At 36.0% G+C, this 25,155-nt stretch overlaps 1 protein-coding gene across 1 annotated transcript; it reads left to right on the top strand.

Moving 5' to 3' along the window:
• Positions 1–8,998: 8,998 nt before the first annotated feature.
• LOC145692791 (uncharacterized) lies at positions 8,999–24,854 on the top strand. The gene is made up of 6 exons (XM_081768272.1): positions 8,999–9,524; positions 16,081–16,226; positions 17,671–17,958; positions 19,591–20,181; positions 21,276–21,432; positions 24,354–24,854. Exons 1-6 carry the CDS (start codon positions 9,458–9,460, stop codon positions 24,848–24,850), a joined length of 1,746 nt encoding a protein of 581 aa, XP_081624398.1. The 5' UTR covers positions 8,999–9,457; the 3' UTR covers positions 24,851–24,854.
• Positions 24,855–25,155: the final 301 nt, after the last annotated feature.

Genomic DNA, 25,155 nt, shown 5'->3' with positions numbered 1-25,155 from the left:
ATTTTAAGTTTACTCCAATTCTAAGTACCAAAAACATGAAATTGTAGGTCCAAAAAAAGCCCATTTAAATAACAAAATGAAATTCTTAATCTTTTCTTTCGAGTCCCTAAAAATTAAAAATATTCACTTTTGCCAATTCTATGGGTGCATGCAAGAACCTGATATGTTACATTTTTGTGAAAAGTGAGTTATCACCATTCATGAAGGCTCCAGAGGTCCTTGGACTTCCTGTAAAAAATTCAGAGTTGTGGGAAGTTTACAAGTCAACGAAAAGCTGGGGCGCACATCATATCAGAAATTGTAATTAACACTTGTAGCGTGCAAGAACCTGATATGTTCTCGCTGCATTCTACTCTTCCCACTCTTGATGCAAACGACATTGTAGTGGATGTTTGATGATGCACAGCACAATTTTGCGTTACCAGGTCGTACTTTCCTATATTGTGACAGTGATTTTGGAATTATTGAAAAGAAAAGGTCTACAACAACAGAATTTCATACTAATCTATTAAATACAACAGTGTATCAGCAAGCCAATCTTCGAGTTTTGACATGTGTTTCGAAGAATTGAACACTTTTTGAAAATATAGATGATGTAACTGCCTCCTCTTGCCCCATCTTGTGGGTGGCCATGCATACAACAATAATTATACTTTAAGACGTTTTGAAATTTTAGCAAAAACTACCAACAATCCTTATATAATGGAAAATATAAGAGAATGACGTCTTAAATGCGTCATAACTATAAATACCATAGTTTCTTTGTCAATTTGGCCTACGCGAATTGACTTTCGAAAGTTATTTTGCAATTTAAGGTTAAAATAATAGGCCCTACTTGCACTGTGTGTTAACATGAGTGAATAAAACATAACACTTGTGTATAATTTTTTAAATGAAAATTTTATATTTATAAGACGTAATGAAGTGCTCATTGATATGAATTCTTTGGTTCAAAGATTAATTAACGGCTTTATCCTTTTGAAAAGAATTCAAGTCGGGAAAACTTAATGTACGATAGTGAGAACACCATAGGTAGCTACTTATGAAATGTATAATCAGCTTGAAATCGTTATCTACTACAGACAAAATGAAATGGTGATGAGACGATCACAAAATTTAAGGAACTCATAGGAGATGAATGACATATATTTCAGTTGATTATTCGTGTTAGAAGACAAACCTTCATAAGCAGCTACCTTTCAATACGCACTAGTATATATTCGATTTCCCTGATTTTTCGTAGGAGAGAGCAAAGTTTGTTCTCTGGTTTTGTATTTTTAATATAGCTATACCAAGAGAAAGGATATGTACTGAGACTGATTTATTTGATACGATCACGGTATTCACGGTCGTATCACATGATATAATCAGTAAGAACGCCAGGAACTTTTACTTAGGGGGGTGTTCAAAATAAAGGAGGGTGTGCACGCAGAATAATGATATACATTTTTACACAAACTCAAGGAAAACCATATTTTTACATCCAGAGGAGTGTATAAGGAAATTTGGGGGAGTGTTAGGAGTGTTGAGGTGTGTAAAATACTCCCTGGACATAAAATCTATTTTTACAACAGAAGTTGTAAAGTACAGTAAAGTAAATAATAATAATAATAATAATAATAATAATAATAATAATAATAATAATAATAATAATAATAATAATAATAATAAGAAGAAGAAGAAGAAGAAGAAGAAGAAGAAGAAGAAGAAGAAAGACGAAAGAAAGAAAGAAACTACTATAGCACTAAATTCAGAAAATATTTGTTCAACTTCAACTTAACCAACTAACTGAACAAAACAGTTAGTTGGCGAAACTGTTACACAGTTATTATTTTTAAAATAAACGTTGCTTTGTTCAATGATTTGACTTCTAGTTTAAGAGTCTTCATCCCGGCGAAATTAAAATGCCGCTAATTTTACAGAAATTATGTGATATCTTCAAATAGATAAAAGGTAATCGAAATGTTGCACACGAGTGCCCTAGACAATATTATTTTACATGAGAAATCGTTCTCACGACTCACTTATCTGCTTTCGATTTTGAGCCATTTTGAAAATCGGCATTTATTTTCGCGTTTCTAAACAGCTGAAAACGGAAAGCCACTGGGTGACTTGTGATAACAGTACCTCACGCAAAATAATATTGTCTAGGGCGCTCTTGTTCCATATTTCAATTATCTTTTATCTATTTTAAGATATCACATAATTACTATAAAATTAGCGGTATTTTAATTTCGTCGGGATGAAGACACTTAAGTTATTTAGGAAAGCAATGCTAATATGAACCAGTTTGTCAGCTCTTGAACACGTGCCGTTTCGCCTAATAAGACGTTATAAGGGCAACCAATCATGTTGAATTAGAGTAAAAACATGTTCTAAATTAGACACAGAAAAGGAAAACAATTTTACATAACCTAATCAAGTGTCATTTATATCTTGCATTCCTCTACTATCTATATTAAATTTCAGTTACGAACAAAGTTAGCTTTTCGTTTTTATGTAATTAATTATTACTGTGAATTGCCAGTTTATATTTGCTGCTTATGAGGCAAAAGTAGCAATTGTTTCAAGATCTCTGTACTTGCATAGCTAACTTTGAATTTAATTTTCATTGTGAATACCAGTTGTTGCGCCCAAGCTTTAGGCCCTGTGTACACTGTAGGTTAAAATCGTCTTAATTTAAACCTTTAATTGTTTACATTGTCTTCTTCCCTCTAATTGTTTACATTCTATATAGAGGGTGTCCGGAAAATAGGGACGAATATTAGAGTGGTATAAAACTAATATAAAATATATTGATTTTTTTATAAACACATTGAGTAACTTCTCCCATTTATGTATAATACACATTACACACAAGGTCATTTTCTCAGACTTGTGTATGAAAAATTGTATCCGGCATATGACCACCCAAGGCTGCACGGCAATGAGCAATGCGTTCATTGAAATTTGCGATGACGCGTTCACAAACATCTGGTGTGATGCCGTTAATAACCCTCTTAATTTCATCCTTCAGTTGTTGTATTGTCTGTGGTTTGTTCACGTACACTTTAGATTTCACAAATCCCCACCAAAAAAAAAAAAAAAAGTCACAAGGGGTAAGATCGCATAATCTGGCAGACCATTCCTGATTTCCTCGCAAAGAGATAATTTTTTGATGAAACTTTTCATTCAGCAGACCAATTGTTTCGCGGGATGTGTGACAGGTCGCACCATCTTGCTGAAACCAAAAATCGTCATTTTCAATTTCAATTTCATCCAAAACTAGGGAAAACCAATCTGAAAGCATGTGTCTGTAACGGTCGCCGTTCACAGTGACGCCAGCTCCCTCATCGTCTTCAAAAAAGTACGGGCCAATCACTCCTCCTGTCCAGGACCCACACCACACAGTCGTGCGTTGAGGATGCATCTGTTCTTCCACAGTCACTTGCGGATTTTCTGTACCCCAAATGCTTTAGTTCTGCTTATGGACGTACCCACTGAGATGAAAGTGTGCCTCACCTGAGAAAATTATTCTTGTCATGAAGTTCTCGTTCTCCGCTTGTCGAGCCAATACCCATTGAGCAAATCGATGTCTCTTTCCATGATCTGTAGGCTTCAACTCTTGTGTAAGTTGAATCTTGTATGCATGCATTCTCAGATCTTTCGACAATATTTCATGCAATGAACTTGGTGATAAATTAAATTGTTGAGCTCGTCGGTGAATTGATTTCAAGGGGCTTACGGTCACACTGTCATGCACGACAGCAATGTTTTCTTCTGTTCGAACAGAACGCGGTCTTCCAGTTTGCTTAACATTTGACACTAACCCCGTGGTCTCAAACTTCAGGACTAACAGCGTTGCCAGATCTAGCATAATGATGCTAGATCTAGCATAATTTGCTTGTCTTTAGCATCTAGCATAATTTCAGCAAGTTTATCAAAAAAGCCGTAAAACCTGGAGATGAGAAAGAAGTTGGTCGTGGGAAGAAAAAGAACGACAGAAATGTATCCTCTCCCATTGATTCATACAGTCGGTAAACCATACAGGCACTCTTATTTTCCGAAGTTAGAAACGGTTTTGGGCTTTTTTTTTTTTTTTCGTGGCTCCACCCAGGGTTTTTAACTGCGAGGAATGGGCAGATCTATGGGGGCCATTCTCCCCCCCCCCAACTTTTTGACAACTTCACCATCTTTATTTCTGACTTCATGACCATCTTTATTCCTGAAATGAAAGGTTCGAGACCGACCAAAAATCTGCCTCCCAGCAGGCAACTCCCAACTCCGCTTATGTTGCGAGGTCATTTTCTTTCAAAATATGTAAACAAATACTTTGCATTCATTTATACGATATATACGCCATTGAATCTGGCAACGACTGCACTAGTTTAGTTGAGTTAAAGCTTTGGTGCGTGAAGTATTGAGTTCTATCCACGCATTCTTGCGCTCTACGTATTTTAAGTTACGTTATCGTATCTAAACTTCGTTTTTTTTTCTTTCTTTCTTTTAAAACGCCTGAATGAGTAATTATGAGGATCTAGCATAATTTGACCGAATCTAACATAATTTCGATCAGGTTTTGGAATAATTCCGAGCTGTGAGTCTGGCAACGCTGAGGACCAACTTCCGAACATGATTCAGTAGGAGCAACATTGCGTCCAAGTGTCACACGCAAATCTCGAGCGGTTGCCTTGGAACTTTCCTTGTTTTTGTAATAACTTTTAATCGCTTGGATGCGTTGCTTTGTTGTCAAACGCTCCATGCCTAAATAAACACCAACCAACAATGCTCACCACGCAGGCTACTAATCGGAAGGATAGAGGATAACAAATATGGTAAAACCACGGCTGCTAGGCGTCATATGACAAAATGGTATGAAATTCAAATTTGTCCTTATTTCCCGAGCATCCTCTAGTTCTCTCATCAACCAACTTGCAGTTGCATAAATGTTAATGCACAAATCTAAATATTATTGCAGCCTTTGTTCTTAAACAACAAAGCACGTTCATCTTCAATGTCGTAACTATCCATATTTGAATAATTAAATTTCAACAATACAGTTCAAAGTTCAATTAAATCGTCATAATATATTACTGTAAAAATAAACAAATCCTAATGCTCAAATCTTAATATGGTTACAACTCTATGTCTTATTTTGAAATAATTGAATTGAAAGAATAGATTTTCTAAGTTGCAATTAAGTCTTCCTAATAGTTTTAAATTGGCAAATTAGCTGCAAACTAGTGAATTATATTGGCGTCAGGTAGGGTGCGACACCTGTTAGATCGTTAGGGATTAGTGTGACGCACAGAATGAACGACTGAGAAATTTCGTTTTTATAATTAAGATATTATCTAATTGTTGGTTTCATTTGTGATTTTTCAATTCGAACAACTCTTTAATTTACGATAAAATAGGAAAAAAGAATATTGTCATTAATTACTTATAGCTAAAGCATTTACGTTTTAAATGTATGTATAAAATTTTGATGATTGATGATTTCTCTCTTTAAAGTCAATTTGGTCCGTTTGTGAGGAAAATGTTGAATCTGTTGTAGTGCTTAAAATTAGAAATTAAATCTGGACGAGACGAGGCTCCATATAGGAACTAAACTATTCAGGTTGGCAAACAATATAAGGATATTTCAACAACATTAAACAGTAATTGAAAAAATAATTATTATAATGTCTTCCGAAAAAATAATATCAAAGATTCATAATCCTTTCATATTGGCCGCTTGGCGTTGAGAATTCCGAAGGAGATATTTAGTTTATGCCTTTGCCGTCGAAGATTACACAAGGTGTAATACGACGCAAATTCGCTGGAAACAGAGGCGAATCTATATAAGGTAAAAACTTAAGGGGGGAGGGGCAACAAGAATCCAGACTATGATACATATATCATGCGTTTACTATAAACTTTCAAAAATATATAGGTAATAGCCTCAATTATTTTTGTCACTCAAAAAACTGGGGTTTAGGCCCCTCCGGTCCCGAGCTAGATCAGCCTCTTGTTGGAAGTCATCAAAATATCGTTGAGAAACGTAACTGTTGACATAAAATTATTATAAGACCTATAAATGTACGTAGCTTCCTTTTACTGAAACGTGAAAAAATATTGGTACCTTGCCTTGCTATGTATAGTAGCTCCCTAGGCAGTGTCGATAGCCAAATGCACTCAGACTGCTGTATACTAAGTTGCACAAGGTAAATTCACTTGGGCAGTTCAAAGGAATGACTCATATATCTAGAACGAATGAACTAATGGATCAAATCACAATGATTTGTGCCCTGTCCTTTTCTTTAGTGATCCATTATTGGCACTCTGTAGATCACTATGAAAATCAGTGCCAAGGTTAGCAATTCTGAATGTTATGAAAATACTTCTGCATTCTACTTATCATACTTACGTACAGTCGTGATATAAAAGCATTGCCGGTAAGGCCTGTAATTCCGATATATTTTACTATTATTTCTCCAGCTTGTCGTTTCATGTCTTCTTCTTATGCATCCGCTGTTAACAGACTCAATTTCTTATCGAATTCCAAAGAGTACGCGAAAGGGTAGTACTAAAGTTCTAGCCGCATACAAGTATAAGATACCACAACACTTATACTGTGAAGTCTTATTAAAGTAGCTAATTGTAATGGCTGTGAAACGGAGTCCCCAGTCTCGACGTGTATTATCACTTACCTGCCCAATGTTAATAGATGTCACAACGTGTGTTATCATTTGCTTCTTCCAAGCTAATAGATGTCACGACGTGTTATCACTTGCCTGTCCCGACGCTAATAGATATCACAATGTATGCTATCACTTGCTTGAACAACGCTAAAAGATGTCATGATGTGTGCTACATTATCTTTTGCCTGCCCAACGCTAATAGATGGCGCCACCTACGAAATTGTTGTATAAAACGAAGATTTTAAATTATTGCGCTATAAGTATGGATAGGGACAAGATGGTTCAGTGCTAAAGCGCTTATCTCTGGTGAGTAGGGTCCCCAGCTAAGTAAGTTTGTGGTGGACAACATCGTGTTCGTGGGTTTTCTCGGAGTACTCCCGTTTCCTCCCACATTTCATTCCACCTATTCTTCCATCATCATTCACTTGCCTAAATCATCGTCTCCCTTAGCCTAAAAGGCATATTCGTGTAATGTTAAACTAAAAGATTTCAGATTTCAAAAAGTATGGAAGTATGGAAGTTTTAGGTAGTTGGTGGGTAAACTCAAAAATAAAAATAAACAAGTAAATTTCTTAAATATAAACAATTGGAGCTTTTAATTAAGCATGATTTTAACTTACAGTGTACAACTGGTCAAAGACTTGGTTACAACAACTAGTTCGCTATAAGGTTCTAACTGAATATAATTTATTTTCCTTATAGAGAGAGATGGTAAGTTCCAGTATATTTGGTGTGCATTATTCCTGGTTTAATCGTTAAGCTGGATCGCTAGTCACCTTTAGGGTAAAACTTTCTCACTAGATGGCAGAGCTCATTGCGATACATGCGATGTTGCCACATGAGTTACGGATAGAAAAATGTTTAGACACGGCCGCATTTTATACATGATTTACAACAAAGAGAAATGAGAGCTTTTATTTCCATTTTACTCAATACTGCCTGCTTTAAAATTTGAATTAATTATATTCTTTGATCAAAAGTGATTTTTAACTTATGAAACGTTATGTGTATCTCTCAAACTAGATGACTTTACGGTGCAGATTAAGAATGCCTATACTAATACAAAATCATTACATAAATTTCATCTTTTGGACAAAACAGACCCTCAGTACGCTCAAAAATGGTGTTTTATAAGCCTAGTTGTAATCCTTGGTGCAAAACTTATCTCTACTTTAGATATTTAATATATCATGGCTAAAATCCCCTTGTTTTTTGGTCAAAGAGCAACTCAATTTGCATTTAGGGGGAAATCATATCATTTCTGTGGTAATAGTTTCTTAGAAAACGGCAGTTAAACGTTATACATTTATTTATAATAATTAGATGCCTCTACGGTGCAGATTAAGGATACCAGATTAAGGATACGTGTACAAATACAAAATAATTACCTAGGTAGATAGGACAAAACATATTCTTAGGAGGTTCAAAAATGTTATTTTATAGGTGAAGTTGCAATCCTTGGCGCAGCTTTACTTTAGGGGCTTAAATATCATGGCTAACATTCCAGCGGTTTTTGGGGCAAAATTCGACTCAAACTGCATTTAGGGGTAACGAAAACTACTTGCATGGTAAAATTTTCTTTGCAAATTACAAAGATATACGTTTATCTATAACTAGATGTCCACATACAATAATAAGTATCCAAATACAAAACCAGTAAACAAATCCGATCTTTTCAACAAAACAGACTAAGTTCCTTCAAGCATGGTATTTTGTCAGTTGTATTCCCGTGCAGGTATTTTGTAAGTTGTGTTCCCCAGTGCATATATTTTGTAACTTGAATGCCTTAGTGCACTGAGAAAAATTTTCATAGAAAATTTAACAGTAAAGACATGTAAAGTTGATTATTTCGTAATTCCGTACTTATATTACGTAAATTTGGACTTGAAACCATTATAATGTTAATTTACCATGTGGCGAAGTGGAAATACAACATGCTGCATTTTGTCTTTTATGAAAAATCTGTAGTACGCAATAAATGTACGTAACGACAGGAAGGTTTTCAGTTCTGTAATGTTAAGAGTACATTCCAGACTGGAAAGAAAATGTGACGTCATTCAAGAGAGATAAATGTCTTTCAGGAATGAAAATATTACAGGCTATCCTATCTAGTACGTGTTTTTTGACATGAGTAAGGAAAATATCGCAGGAAGAAGGACAAATTTTCCTTGTAATGCATTTTTTACATTATAATGTTAAAAGAAACTGAATAATGTAAAAATGTTCGTAGTAAAGTGCAAACTTCACGTCAGGAATGAAATTTTGTCATGATAATGAGATCTACCCATTCTACACTGCAAAGAGCAAACAAATCCGTTCTATACAGACATTATGTAAGGAGACAAATTGTTTTATCATTACTATTTGTGTAACGGAAGCACGATTACTTACAATTTCTACGTACAACTGATCTTTCAATCGGAAAGCAGGACAAAAAAGTACGTAAAGGAATGATAGAAAGTCATTATAATGTTATATATCCCAGGAAATTGATAAAAATACATTTAGTAATGAATAATTTACAGTAAGTAATGGAAAAAGTCCTCTAACTCTGTGTAATCATACAGTTGTTTGGTATTAAAGTCTGTACTGTCATGTTACTTTAACATTACAATACAGACAGTAACGCATTATTCTTGTTATAAAAGTTGCAAAGAAAGAGGCTCAAAATTTTTATTACCCACAATTCCATTCTGTATGGCAAAACGCGGGAGCCTCCATTTTTCGTGTGAAAGTCATAGTCAGTATCGCGCTTGAAGAAATAAGAAGAAAGAAAGTGTTGTTATAAGCAAAATATGGATGCGTATGTGGAAGATTTGCTGACTACTTGGAAACTAAACAATTACGTTAACATTTTTAAGGGTAAGTAATTAGCATTAGAAATAAGAAAACCTGAATCAATCAGCATGACAGCAGAAGACAATATCCTGCTTGAAAGTAATGATTATTTTCTAACGATCTAGAAATTACATAAAAGCTGGAGAATTTTTGTGTACACATGAATATTATTTTGGATATAGTATACGTGAAGCTGCATCAGTTCCCAAAGGAGCAGGACGCTCATACTTTTAGGGATTATTCATTGAGTATGTACGAACTTACAAAGGGGGCAATAAAGCGACTTTTATTTACTTATCGGCTCATACGAAAATAAAAAAAACGTACCTGTACTTTATATCGGCATGTGTAGTGCCATTGTACTTTATCTATGACTGTGTGTGTGTGGGGGGGGGGGATTTAACGCATATCGGTCTTGTGCACATGGGTACTTCTTACTATTGCACTACGTAGAAAATTTATGGTATTTCGTGTAGAAGTGGTAATAGAACACAGAAGAATGCAGATCAGGGGGTTCTCGTGTATACTATTACCATTATTTTTTGTAAAAACATGCAAGTATGTTGGTTGCACTCATGTTAGAATGCATGTGATGAACATACTAATTCAGTAGGTTCCTGCTTCAGTAACTGCCTTTCCTATGAATGTAACTTCTAAATCTGTTTAGGCAAGAAGTATTACTAATGTAAATAATGCTCGCTGTATTCTCTTTCTGTACGTTCAGCAATCATTGTTGTAGTGCGCACTTGCAATCCTCGTTGCAGATTCAGTTAAGAGGTCTTGTGTAAAACACCAACCAACCTGTGTTAGATGGACACTAATAAGCACGAATGCTATCTAAGCGAATCTGGGAAGGAGCTTAAGAATGAGGCCCACGCGGGAGTGCCTCCGTAGGGAGTAGGCACGTCAGCGATGTTGGGTATACGCGTAAACGAGCATTATGGAAAACCAACGCTTTCACGACACGGAGATTTCTTTTTGTAAAAGTCGTTTGCTCCTTAAATTCGTCGCACCGTACATTGTTCATTATTAATTGCTCTACTACTACTTACCTTATGGGCGAATGCGTGGGGAAGGTTCTAGAACACAGGTCCCCCATATAAATTAGTACGTACGTTGATTTCTTTCTGTACCAAAGTTTAATATTTAATTCAAATATTATTGCCAAGCGAGCGTAAGCGAGTGAAGGCGGGTTAAGAGCCCCGCAAAGCACGTTGTGTTTGGTCTTTGTTGCAACTAAATGGGAAGGTTCTAGGACACAGGTCTCCCTTCCCGTTTAGCTGTGGTAAAGATAGAAAACAACGTGCCCTGCGGGGCTCCAACCCCCCTTCACTCGCTGGCGCTCGCTCAGCAATATTATATAAATTAAATATTAAAATTTTGGTACAGAAAGGATCCATCCTAGCTACTAATCTATATAGGTGGACCTGTGTAGAACCATCCCCTACGTCTTATACTTTACGTAATTGTCACTTTCTGTAAGATTTTCTGGCATTAGTCGAACAGTCAGTTCTACAAATTTTGATATATTTCTTACATTTTCAGGTTACGTTAGAGCTTTTTATTTCTTTTAGTAGAGTATGCACTAAAGGACCTCCATTACTACTTGCAAATTCGCTTGAGGACTGCTTTAGCAGGGTTGGCAAAGACCATGGATTTTATTGAAAAAAAAAATTTGTTTAAACCAGGTTTTTTTGGTTTAAATAATTTGCTCTGTATATTTATATCACATATAGGCAGAAATAAGCTTGTTTCGCCTTGGTGTTAGTATGCAACAACCGAGTTATGCTGGAAGGGGTCACATAAGCTTAAAGTGGAATCCAAACCGCTTCTCGGCTTACATCCAAGAGGAATTGTCTTCCACTTGAACTCGAAACCGGGACTAATTGGCCAAAAATGCGATACGTCTGCCGAGTCACTAAGGACTCCTGATAAAAATACGTTAACTGATCTTTACATATTTGCTAATATAATTGTCAGGAGTCATTAGGACAGAAGGACAAAAAGATAAACAATTGCACAAGTGGAACCATTATACAGAATTACATATGTACAATTTCAAAGTACTACGGAGTACAGAAAACTAATTTAGTCCAACTCAGTTCATTTATTAACCAAGTTAAAGAAATATAACGAGTTACTTTATATATCAGTAAGGAAAGTGAATAAAGATACGAATTATTTGAGTCCACTTTGGCTCTGACCCATTTATACATAAATAGTTACCAAATATTCTTGTTATTGCAATCATTGCCTCTCGTGGGGTTTGTATGACCCCCTCCCCAAAAAAGTACAGCATTTCGATGTATTTTATTAATAGTAAACACTATTAAAACGATACAATGTTTTGAATTTCCCTTTGGTTGCATAACAATAATAACAAACTATAAAAAAAATCACAAAAGAAACATCCATAAAGTTACATAAAAAAAGTTCCTTTTGTAATATAATCTCTTTGAGTAAAGAATGGGGTGTTTAGGTCTGAATATAGTACGAATAATATATGGGAGTGAAAAGTGATACGCACACTTGTGTTCACAAATGTGTGTTCATCAAGATTTTACGAATAGTTACACTTTTACGAACATTTTTCGTTTTTTGGTTTAAACCAGTTTTTTTTTTAAACAGCTGGTTTAAACCAGCCAACCCTGCTGCTCAGTATAAATACAATGTTGATGTATGACAACAAGTACAGGGGATAAAACATGAACCAACTTGTGCTAGGTGGCCACTAAAAAGCACGAAGGCTATCTAACCGGGTCAGGGCAGGAGTGCAGCAAGGGTCCGAGCGGGAGCGAGGAATGCACTCGTATGGACCAGGCGCATCAACGATGCGGATATACGCATAAACAAGGATAGTGGAATAGCGCACAGACGCACACACATACAATTCTTTCACAACCGCTCAAAATTCATTTCAATATGCTGTGCATTGACAGTAATTACTTCTATTCACACTCTCAGATCTTCACAGAAAAAGAAGAATTTTACCATCGTATTTTACCTATGTTTTCTGTTTGGTAGATCTGTCTGCTCGAGTAAACCCCGGTGTTTGTGCCCCATTCAAATTACACACACACATGATTCTTTCAGCTAAATTCACATTTTCCTTTGTTTCAGTGGATTAGTTACGGTAATTTTACGGAATTACTCTTTTCAAATGATGGAGGGCGTTTTGGGTCAGTGGAGAGCATTCACCTCCGGTGCTTGAGGTCCCTGGTTCAATCCCAGCTCGCGCCGTGTGGACTTTGTGGTGGACAAACACCATGTTCGTGGGTTTCCTTGGGGTTCTCCAGTTTCCTCCCACTTTCTTCATTCCACCATTTCATTCATTACTCATCATCACCGTCTCCTTTAGCCTAACCGGCATAACCGTGGGACGTAAAACTGAAAGATTTCATTTCATTTCATTTTCTTTTCTTTGTACAAACGTCGGTATCTCCCTGCACTTGTAGGAGATAATGAAAGGATTTCGTTTTTCTGTACATTCAATGGGATAGTTTATTCGAATTCAACCTTGTAATTTAATATGCGCTATTCTCCTCAATGTATGTATTGATTCTAGTGACTACATTTAGAAAGCTATGTGCCATTGAGTACAAAATGCAGTAGTAGAACAGTAGCGTTTTATAAAGTATTTCAATGTTGCCGCTTCCATAATTTATTTCAGTAGTTTGTAGGATAACCATTGATTTAATTATAGCATCAACTCTACGAGGCATTGAATACATCAAAATTGAACCAGAAACTTTTAATCCTAACTAGCTAAAAGAAATACGCCCGTTATCGAACGGGAGAAATCGATTTGAGGCAGCGAGAGACAAAGGGGTGTAAGTGACATTTGCGATAAAGTTTATTTATGTATAGAAAATGGACTCCCCACTGCATAATATATGAACTGGATATTGAAGGACGCTATAGCCTACTTGCGTCTCTATTCATGGATACACTACGGCATGCTTCACAATCCAGTTCATACATTATTCTCCACGGAGTTCATTTTCTAAACTGGGGACCAGCGTTCACCAGGAATGGTTTCTGCCTAAACTTAAAGTGCTGCGCAGTTTCTAGTTGGCACGAAACTAATTGTCACTGACTGAGAGAAAACACGAAATGTGTAGTCTTCACGACGCACATGGAAAGTGAAGTCTTCACAACGTTGTAATTCACCCTTCCTTTCCCATCTTGGGGGACAGCTCATTGCCTAGAATAGATTAACCAATGACGTCACAATGTAAATAGAAAACGAAAAATGAAATGAAATCTTTTGAGTTTTACGTCCCACGCTTATGCCGGTTAGGCTAAAGGAGACTGTGATGATGAGAGATTAATGAAATGATGGAATGAAGAAAGTGGGACGAAACGGGAGAACCCCGAGAAAACCCACGCACACGGTGTTTGTACACCTTTTCTCTTGGCGGGGGCTGGGATCGATCCCGGGACCCGAAGCACCAGAGGTGAACGCTCTACCACTGAGCCACCGCGGCTCCCTAATGTCAATAAATAAAATAAGTAAATACATAAAATATATTTTTAAAAATACATATTTGCACGAGATGCTGTTATCACTGGCCACCTAAGTGCTTTTCTTTTCAGTACAGTAAATAAGTAAATGTAGATGTAGGATTATATGTGAATATATTCTGAATCTAACTGTCTGATTTTGAAATCTTATGCTCTGGTGTAATCTGTTTCTTTGTCAAACCAAAGGCCGCGAGCGAGATGGGGGAGGCTCATAACTTGTGGGTAAGTGACACTGGCAATCATTTTTGGATTGGTGAGTGCGTCTGACTTTGAAATTTTGAACTATGTATTGTTCCAAGCATTCAGCATGACATGCAACCTAGTGTCTTAAGAGTTTGAGCATTGCGTGCAAGGGGGGAGATCTGAGTGTAAGTGTGCTTATCCAACCAAACCCTCAGCTTAGGTATTGGAGGTTATTACGTAAACATTAAGAATTGTTTTGATAAAGATGATTGTTGTTGTTATGGCGAACTGGCACAGAAATTTTTACTTATATATAAGGCAGTTCGCATACGTGTAACTTTTTGCGGGAATGGGGGCAAGATAATGGGGTCATAAGCCGTAGCTCGTTTTGCTTTTATACGTAAATCTGGCACTGATTAAGCAACATATTTTTAGTAAATCATTACAGAAGTTCAATTTATTTATTTGCTAAGAAAATTGAGATCCTCAGCACTAACGCTGCAGCGTTATTAACGCTCATATAGTCCATCCAGTGTTATAGCCATTGATCCAATAAGCCAGCGTTATCGCGCCCAGAGGCGTTGACAATGCTTGGTTAACGCGTGGTTGCCGCCGCTCTCTGTCAGCATTAATTGCGGGTTGATTCCGCTCATATACTCCAAACCTTAAGTGTCTTCACCACCGAAAATTTTAGAAATTTTCTGTAATATCTTCAAAACAAATAAAAATATTCAAAAAGCAAAGAAGTACTGCACTAGACAATATTAATTTTCATGTGATATTGTTATTACGACTCATATATCAGCTTTCGATTTGCAACTGTCGGTAAATTTAGCATTTTTTTGAAGGTTCTGTAAATAGCAGCACACCACAAGCAAATACATGAATTATGGTAGGGTGTCACATGCAAAATCAGATTGTCTAGTGATTTGAATCTTTGCTTTTTGATTTTTTTTTATTCGAAGATATGGCAGAAAAAACTCTAAAGTTTGCGGTAGTGTAATTTTGCTATGGTGAGCACTCTCAATAAACAGGAAAAATGTAGCAAAAGTGAGTAGGTTACGCTAAGTTTAATATCCCTCTCATTAAAAAGAAGGTATTTCAAGTTGATAAACACAAAGCTCCGCATACAGTGGATGGAAACGTTAATCAACAAAAGGAAGCAGAAGTTGTCTGTTGTCATGCTGTAAAGATCCTCAGCATATGCATTAGGGCAGTGTCGTCTTCCTCAACGTATGTTCGTTGATTTGTACCTTTCTTAAGCATAGTTTCGCAGATTGGGCCAACACGTAAAAAGGGCTCCATAAGATTATATTTTGATTCGACTTTCGTTAGTGGAAAAATACAGAATATAACAAATCACATTGCTGAGATAAAAATACACAAGGGAAAAGATGACATTGTTAAATTACTAGGCACAATCATGTGTATATATGCCAAAGTTTTTCACCGCATGAAAGCACCCTACCTACTCACAACAATCTTAGAAGTTTTGAAACGTATAAATAAAAACTCTAAGCAAGTTTATCATTGTATGAATTCTTTTGTTCACGAGAATATAGGTTATCATTTTTAGTAATGAACTGCAGAGTTTATTTTGATGTAATGTGGAATGAAGTTACATTTTTATTTCCATTCCATAAATTTCATTATGGTGTTGCATTTCTTCAGTTAATGTCATATTTTGAATTACCCTTTCACCACCTCTATTGCAGTGTATAAATGGTTAATATTATGATTACATTTGCTCATTCTGCATTTGTGTAGGAAAAATAGTACGTAATGTAAGATGCTTCTACAAGTAGGTGCAGAGAATGAGGGTCAGAAACAACCTGAACAGTGCTTTAAGAGGCTAAGTATCTTTCTTTTCCAGAGAATGGTGTAGATTTTTTTGCACTTCAACACTTAGAGGATAGAGACATCGAACAGCTAATACCTCAGGCAGGGCCAAGAGTAAAATTCAAGGTTAACTGGAAATCTTGGAAACAGGATCTTCAGAAAGCAGATGAAAACAGGAGGGTAGGTTATTCTTGTGTGTCAGCTACACATCATAAGTGGAATCCTCATGTTATATTTGTCAGTAGTTCACGTACTGTAAAGTAGAAATAGACTCGTTAACATGGAAGTCGGGAAGTAGATGTGACCTGTTTCAACTACACAGTAGGTATGACAGACTTCTTTCAAGATGAAGGCATTTTGCTTAATTCAATGCGCAATCTGTGAACACCACTATTTGTGATCATGCATGTTAACCACAGAAGTTATAAGTATAAATAAAATGTGCTTTTTTTTTTCAGGCAGACATACAAACCAGAACAATTTTTTAGTTCCTCTTTCGCATTCATGTTATGAAAATCATAGACTGTGTGCTCTCTTGCGTCAACGTCCACAAATGTTTCTAATATCTGTTAGATGTGAAGTGTACAAAACTATACATCCCTAGAATTGGTGATAGATCAATAGCAATAATGTGCCTGTATGGCGGTATTGAAACCCAGCTAATACCATTTAACCTTAATTTTGCCAATACCAACACCATTGAATGTTACTATTAGCCAATCCAATTCCTGTACTCCTACGCTGATAAATTTCACATAATAGTTGCTTTAAGTTGTTACACAAAAACTGGCAAGTTGATGATGCAATTCTTCTTCTTGCGATTCATAAGAGCATTGCTTCCGTAGGAAATGAAAGACTTTAAACTTGTAAAAAAGAGAGAGATATTATAATTAGCTCATTTCAGACAATCATTTCTCTCTATTACTTTTCAGAGATGTAATGATCTTCCTCTTTCCCTTTTTTAAAACACTATTAAATGTTAATAGTGTCATACTGTTGCCAAGAGTGTCGTTAACATTGGTCTTGCATTATATTGCAAAGGATTACTAGTTTCAATAAATGTTAGAGTGTAAAAGTGTATTGATCTCTTTAAAAAAAAATCAATGTTTTGGACTAGTATTGTTAAATTGTGTTTTTAACTGATACCACATACCTTTGAAGTCAGGTATCAACCATTCTGATACTTCTTGAAATCTTAGCTATCGACACCGATATTATTGATTTGACGATCCATGTCTACCATTAGATATGGATATATACCATTGATGGATTTGCCAAACAGACTTTATCACTGCCCACACTTCAGTTTTCCACAAACATCCATCAGTATTGCAAGCATCCATATCTGCATTGGCCATTGCTAATGCTGATCAGATGCGTTAATATCAGCAAAATGGTCCTTCCGTGGTACCTGGTATGAGCCGCATTATGAAAATTGACAAGTAGTTAGAATTATAGTACCTCCTTTAACACAAGTATATGTTTGCTCACATTTTTGTTTCCTTCTTGTCTGACGTGGTACTTAAGAAATTAGTCATGTCCTTTGTAGTGTTTTAGCAAATGGCATTCACATGTTTATTAAATACTCATGCTTCTTGTGAGTCATTTTAAGGTTTGTACTCAGTTGCAGGAAGAAGCAGATAGGTTGCTTCTTGACTTAACAACGCCAATATCGTTTGGAAACAGTTCTTGGTGTGAAGGAAGGAAATCAACATTCAATGCAATAGAGAGAGATAGATTAGAAGAAACTCCTGGAACATCCGCAGATTTACGAGAGGAACACCAGCAGGAAGAAAACAGACAAAATACTTCTGACATTCAGTCTCTTCCTTCCAATTCCAGTTCAACTTCTTGCACTCACTCAGTGGAAGGCGAAAAGCAAATCAGGCACAGCGAATCAGAGGGAAATCATGTAAGTTTTGGTTTAATGGAATAAATGTCTACAGGTTTTAATCATGAATGTTTATGGGACTGAATAAAGCAATCATCGCTCAAGGGAAATACATCAATATGGCTTTGTGAATGTAACATTTTTAAAATTGTTTGCATGCCTCTTCTGTGTGAACGTGGATTTATGTCCAAATGACAATTTTCCGTACATGTTAGGTTGTATATTGTATTTATCAATCCATGTTCCTTCTTGATACAAAGAAATCATAAATGGGATCTTATAAGTTTATAAGTAAAGTACAACACATTTTGGTAGCATGTGTATAATGTGAATTTTAAAGATTTGGGAGAAGGATTTCACATTCATTTTTATAATTGAGATCATAAAGGAAAGGGTATTACAGTTTCTTAAGCAAATTTTTAAAATTGCACTCATTTCGATAACCAGACATTTTATCCTTACCCCATTCTGTATACAGCTGGAATTTGCAAGTAGTTACACTGTTACTTCATGCCACTAGCCAGGTTTCAAAGCCAAGCGTGCTTCGTCGTCAGCTGAATCCATGAAATACTACAACAGGTGGATTTCATAAGGTTTACACGAACTACAGTATAGTTTTTTCTCACGTTTACAAATACGTTGAGCACCTAGATAAAATACAAAACATATTGTTATAGCTACTTGGTTGAGATTGTGAACATGAGAGAAAAGTAGAAAACGTAGTTGCTGTAACACTGAAATGAAAATCTGTGTAGTGAAATCCACCAGCGTCGATCCACCTGTCGATGAAGCATGCTTGGCTGAAAATCTGCGTTGTTGAGTGAACAAGCGAACTACTTAGAAATTCCAGATGTATATATGAGGGTTGAGAGTTCTATATGTAATAGCTATACGAAATGGTCTTTTTACTTCAACAGTTTGGGACCAATTTACTACAGAATTTTGTTTTCGTTTATGATAATTTAATCTAAACATAAAAAATCTACAGTAATTTTCTGTGAAACCTCGTTTACTATAAATGAAATAAACATTTGGTAAAGAATCGGGGTAAAAGTACATATCTTTTTTTATTTTCAGATACACTCTCTTGCTGCTATTTAAGAAATGTTTTGTCGAATCCCTTCTTGTATTGTACTATTAATGTGGGATAATGGAACATACAGGGACTTTTTCCTGTGGACAAACTCTCCCCAAAAGACCCTGATTGTGATTTTGCGTTTCTGATTAGTCACTCTGATATTATAATCAGATATTCATGCTCATGTTTTCCCTATGTACATTCTCTTCAGTTCAGGTAATTTTAGGTAACACTTCAAGTTGGAGGACTCGTGTAAGAAACCTTAAGGGAAATTATACCTTGTTTTTACTGATAATTCATTTTCATTCTCTACATTTGCACTACATTTATATTTCATTAAAAGTTTTGAAGGTTCACTTTACAATGTAAGAGGAAAATGCAAACTACAGTGAAATAAAAAGATAAAAATAATACGCTTATGAATCAGAAAATGTGAGGTCAGTGTATACTTTCTCAAATCTTGCTGTGATTAGGTTTTCAAATGGAGATGCAAGCCATGAAATATATTTGTTTTCGTTTTCTTTCATTAGGGACTTCATGGATATCCTTGTTCATAATGCTTTCGTTGCTTGCAGGTGCTTACTATATTGCAATGCACACTGGATGGAAAAGCCATTCTTGCTAAAGGAGAAAAGAACAATGGTTTACTAGATAATGCTTCAAGGTGTAATTTAGCACGACTTATAGTAAAGCATGAGTTAGAAGAAAATCCGACACGGCTAATAACACGAGGTGAATTTACACGCTGGGCACATGAAATAGCAACCATTTTTGGGAAAGAATCACCATCTGTGTATTACGCAGCTTACATTGGAGCCACGAACTACCAAACAAAACGCAATGCTTCTGGGAAGTTGTATGAGGCCTACATTTCAAGAAGAAGAGTTCTAAGAAAGAGAGGAGATATTCCAAGTAGAAGGTCCTCTTCTGCATCACCTACATCTTCACTAGGTGACGACACAGACATTGTTGAAGAACCCATTCCAGACCCAGTAATAGATGAGAAGTTACAGTGGCTCAGAACGTCACTAGATCCCTGGCATGTTGTGTGCGATAATTGGAGAGCAACAGCAGAAGCTAGATTGAAAGCCCTGGAACAGCCTGGGACGGTTGGTGCTTACCTTGACTTGTACCCTGTTTTGAAAACACCACAAGGTTATACATTGGTAAGTGCACTGTTACTGTACTATTGCAAAGTATTTAACAACTGAGTGAGGTGTCTCATTTTTCACAAAACACGTGTTCATTTCAATTCAACGCTGTCCTCATTAAAACATATAGGTCGAATAATGAGGTGGGGAAAAACATGTAAGATTTACATGTGTACAGACCACTATCACAAGGAAACAGCTCCACCCATAATTGCGCTCAGGCACAGTTTTAAGCTGTGAGAGCTAGATTTAGTTAAAGTTTTTGCATCAAAATTTTGACTGTTAATAGCTATATACATTATGTTAATTGTATTTTATATTCTATTTCTCTCCCTTCCATACTACAGTTTTATATCATGTATTCTGCTAGAGAAAGGTACGATGTGGTCTTGATTTGATACGTAGATTTTACTTTCCTTGACCACTACTTTCATCTTATTATATTTGGTTGTTTGTGAATATGTAAAATTGCTGAATTGTAACATTGTGTAAAAAATGCGAGTTTTGTAATTTATTTTCTTCATTCTCTTTCCAATTTGGTAACTTGAACCACTTGAAAGTGAGGAATTAAAAAAAAGACACATAGAAATAATTAACTATGTCTGTAGATTAAAATTGAAGTCTCCTTGCACTTGCTTGCTGGTGCTGTGAAATTTTGTCTTTTATTTTTTATTTTATTTATTTATTTTTCTTAAGAACCATGGCAAAAGGTTAATATGTTTTTAGTGGATGTGAACTTGATTGGTTTTAGTCATTGTGAACTTAGAATGGCCTACATGAGCTTTGCACAACTTGAATGTTGATCGTAGCAATCTTCCAGAAAAGGGTTCCAGTATATTACCAAAATATTGAAGAAAAATAGAAACTTAAGCAGGTAATTTTAATGTACAGAAATGGTTAATTTTTTTAAGAAAAAAGTTTGCCCGTTTCCTGTTATGTTTGACACATCGGTTGCTTATCTTTTAATGCGTTAATTACTATTATGAAAAATGAATAGGAAAACTTGATGTTTCATTCCTGTAGGAACATTACTGAGAAATTTTACACTTGTTTCATATTTAAGATTTCATCGTGATACCTCACTACTAATAATGTTGCTCTTTTTGCAGCTGTTGGAGGACTACTCCTTCCTTTACCCTGGTACTGAAGACAATTTGTTTAACAGAATTGTTCTGCTTCAAGACAAAATTCTGCATTTGTTGGAGTTGAAAAGAAATTTGAAAGAAATACATTCTCTTTCAGCACCGTACATCTGTGCTATTCATGGTAAGTACAGTGCTTCAAGCACTATTTATTTTTGTAATACAGTCAAACCTAGGGTGATCAGGCGTACTGATTTTCGCAGTACAGTATTATTTTTCAAATAGCTTTCCTGTGTGTTCCAAAGACATCTAGAAAATTGAGATTTGTCCTTTTTTTAAAAGTCCTGATTAAATTTATTTGCAATACTTTAATGTTTCATTCTTTATTCACAACATATCGAATCACAGGCACTTTTTTTCTGAATGATAAACTTTTTTTTCAACACTGCTCAAAAAATTATTGTTAGGAAAATAAAACAATCGACAAACCATTGTTTTGTAATGCAGTTGGTTTTACTGAGAAAGTCTTGTTGAGATGTCGGTAAGGCAGGATTGGTCACTTATTTCAAGTCACAGCAGTGACGCCAATCAATTTAACTGGAGTTTCCTCGTGCCAGTCTTTTTCTGTCATGTCTTAAAATAATCCCAGACTCTGAAAATCAATTTTAAAAAGTAAGTTTTTAGCCCTAAACGAAGTTTCACTATACGTTCATAAAAATAAACTACAAGCGCATGTATTAATTATGTGTCTAATTAATTATAATGCAAATGATATTATTTGATTATAGTACAAATAAATTTGATTCATCTATTTGCGACTTGCAGTGTGAAGTATTTGCGCTTCTTTCAGTAGTATTACTTGTCTAAATACATTGTTGTGAATAGGCAGAGAGAAAATTCTTTATAGTTCAATCGTGACCTTTTTTTATTGTTTTTGTTGATACTCCATTAAATTGTTTGAAATTCTTTCAAAAATCTTGTATTTCGACATGAAAGTATTTGGAGATGTGTTGATTTCTTAAAAATGAATGATTGCCTTGAGGTTAACGTGAAATGAAACAAAGAGATACGTATTGTCGATGCACAGGCTATCATTTATTATTATGCTTCTGTCCTACTTTTCACTTGTCAGAATCTGGTCACCCTAGTCAAACCCATTTAAAACATCATTGGAGGGGACCAGAGGGAAAGGAGCAGTTTCAAAAGTGCCCAATTTTCCCGTTTTCGGTGCACCCATACACTTTGGTGTGGGAAGAGGTCGTGGTCTAAGACCTTCACATATAAACACTGGTGGGCATAGCTCAGTGAAACATGACCAAAAATGGGTCAACAATACAATGAAAATGCCCATAAGACGTGCATATTTTTGACATATATTTTGTATATTGCCCAAAAGAAGGGGCGTGCTCCGTTGAAGGTTGATGGAAGTGAGACTACACGTTGAACTCTACAAGCACTATGAGTTTCATCACACTCGAGCCTGCGGAACAGAGAAACAAATCGGGTCAAAGTCATATGCTCAGAGTGGCTTTATATGAATCAAACACCTTACGTTGTTCGTGCGCATATCCACTCAAGGCGCAGTAATCGGTTAAAGTACTGCATTTTCGTTTTATGCGATCTTGGTCGGGTGGGGACGATTGCATTATAGGATAGTTTTGTCAATGTGCAAATGAAACATGGAGAGTTGGATGTTGTGCCCATGTCATGCTCATTATTTGGTACTTAGGAATGGGCAAAGAAATGTAGCACGTCCGAAGACATCCACAAGAAGACGAATCTATGCTCTTGAGCGATATCGATGAACCATTCGTCAGAGGATGAGGAAATCGGCAATTAAACCCTTTTGCATACTTATGTACAAGTACTTTTGTATAATACGTCGTACATAATAATCACCTCAACTGCCTGAGCGGTACTGGGAGTAAGGAAAACCTTGTACTACAGCTCCGGTAATGAATAAATCATTTTGTACCTTTCAATAGCACGTGTTACTCTAGTGCAATGATCATTTTGTTTCTTCGAACAATGTTTTTTTTAAAGATATGGTGTAGAATGTGCGAAATCCTAACTAGCATTCGCTTCCACTTATTTCATCTATAAGAAGACCATTCAGCGGAAATACGACACATGGCTACGGCATTCTCTTGCGAGAGGTTTGCCTCATATCAAGCCAGTCTGAGCATTGGAAATGGTACGTCCCTTGAATTTGACCCGATTTGTTTCTCTGTTCCGCACACTCGAGTGCGATGAAATTCATGGTGCTTGTCGAGTTCAATGTGTAATCTCATTTGCATAAAACCTAACGGAGCGCGCCCCCTCTTTTGAGCGATATACAAAAAAATATGTCAATCAAATGCGCGCCTTTCACTCTTAGTTATGGCCACCATTATTTATATGTGAAGGTCTTAGGCCACGATTTCTTCTCACATCAAATTGTATGTGCGCAACGCAAACGGGAAAATTAGGCAATTTTGGAACAGTTCCTCTGATACTCTATTAAGCGGATGTTATTTATGAACAGCAAAATCAAACATTTTCTTTTGCTTGATTTTAGTTGTACACATCATGAAACGTGTTTCTACGAAGTTTCAGCTAAATTGAAAATTATGAATTTGCCGAAAATCGCATTTTAAGTTCAAAGTTTACAGTATTGCAAGACATAGAGTATAAACTATTATATAGACGTTTGAGAGAAAACAAAAGTATTGAGCTTAATCGGTAGATAGTAAGCGTCCCTCACACCGGGAAGTGCCACATAATGATATTGACATGTTTTTGGTTTTAAAAGTAGTGCGTAATTGGCCTTTATTTTTGTTTACGCACTGCAACTTCTTGTAGGAAGTCTTGAATGGAAGAGAACTTAGTCCACAAATCTGATTACATAGACATATCATTGGCACTGTTGAAAAAAGTTTTAAAACATCTACAGCTTGTAAAGTGTGTAAAACTGAAGTTACTACCGAGTCAGCATCCTCTCCATCTTATTTAATTGCTTTCGTATAACAGTGAATTAAGTTTTCATTTATGTGCCACAGATAGTACATAATAATGACCTCACTTATATGGAGACCTGTCATGTAATTCACCATTTACTGATTTCAGATAAGGACATTTCACCTGACGTGAAGACAAATGTTGCTCTGATTTGTCTGCCACTGTTGCTACCTGTGGTACCCATCAAGAGGAACTGTAAGAGGACAACATGGCGCCCATCAAAATTGGAAATACGTGATGGATTCATCACACACATTACATCTGACAGTCACCTGCAGAACACAATTCAACAGAGGAAAGAAAAACTACAAAAACTGGGGGCTACATTTCAGCCTTTGGTTGTTCTTGTGGGTGAGGACATAACGTCAGTTACATGCTCCTATGTCGTCGTCGAGAACACTTTGTACAAATTCAATTCATTACAAAGCGCTGTTGACACATGTTTCAAAATCTTTCATGCTACTAGTGCTAGGTATCCTGAGGAGTCAGAAAGTGTCTGGTTGTTAATGCAAAGGGGATTTTATGGTATTAAAACAGTTCATGATAGAATGACTCAAGGTGTTCGGTGTCTCATGTCTGATTTAGGCATAAGTGAACCACAATAAAGATACATAATGTTTACCTGTTTTGCATGTAAAAAGAATTTCAATCGTCCATCTGATATTCAATATCATACAAGAAATGTGTGCAAAAATATGGCAAGAGGTACCATGTTTCCTTGTACATATGAGGGTTGTTACAGGTATTTTTCATATAATAGATCACTGCAAAGACACATATCCAATGTACATAAAAATAAAAAGCAATGTAGTAATAGGAGTAGTAGTGTACTGTTAGCAGACAGTGATGTAACTGTATTGCAGTCACGTGGTAATTTGTCACAGCCTGTTGTAGAGAAAAGTAGTCAAGT

This window comes from Thermobia domestica, chromosome 1, assembly GCF_964235325.1.
Source record: "Thermobia domestica chromosome 1, izTheDome1.hap1.1, whole genome shotgun sequence".
Lineage (NCBI taxonomy): Eukaryota > Metazoa > Arthropoda > Insecta > Zygentoma > Lepismatidae > Thermobia > Thermobia domestica.
The sequence above is the reverse complement of the archived record's forward strand: the minus strand, read 5'-3'. Positions and strand labels throughout refer to the sequence as shown.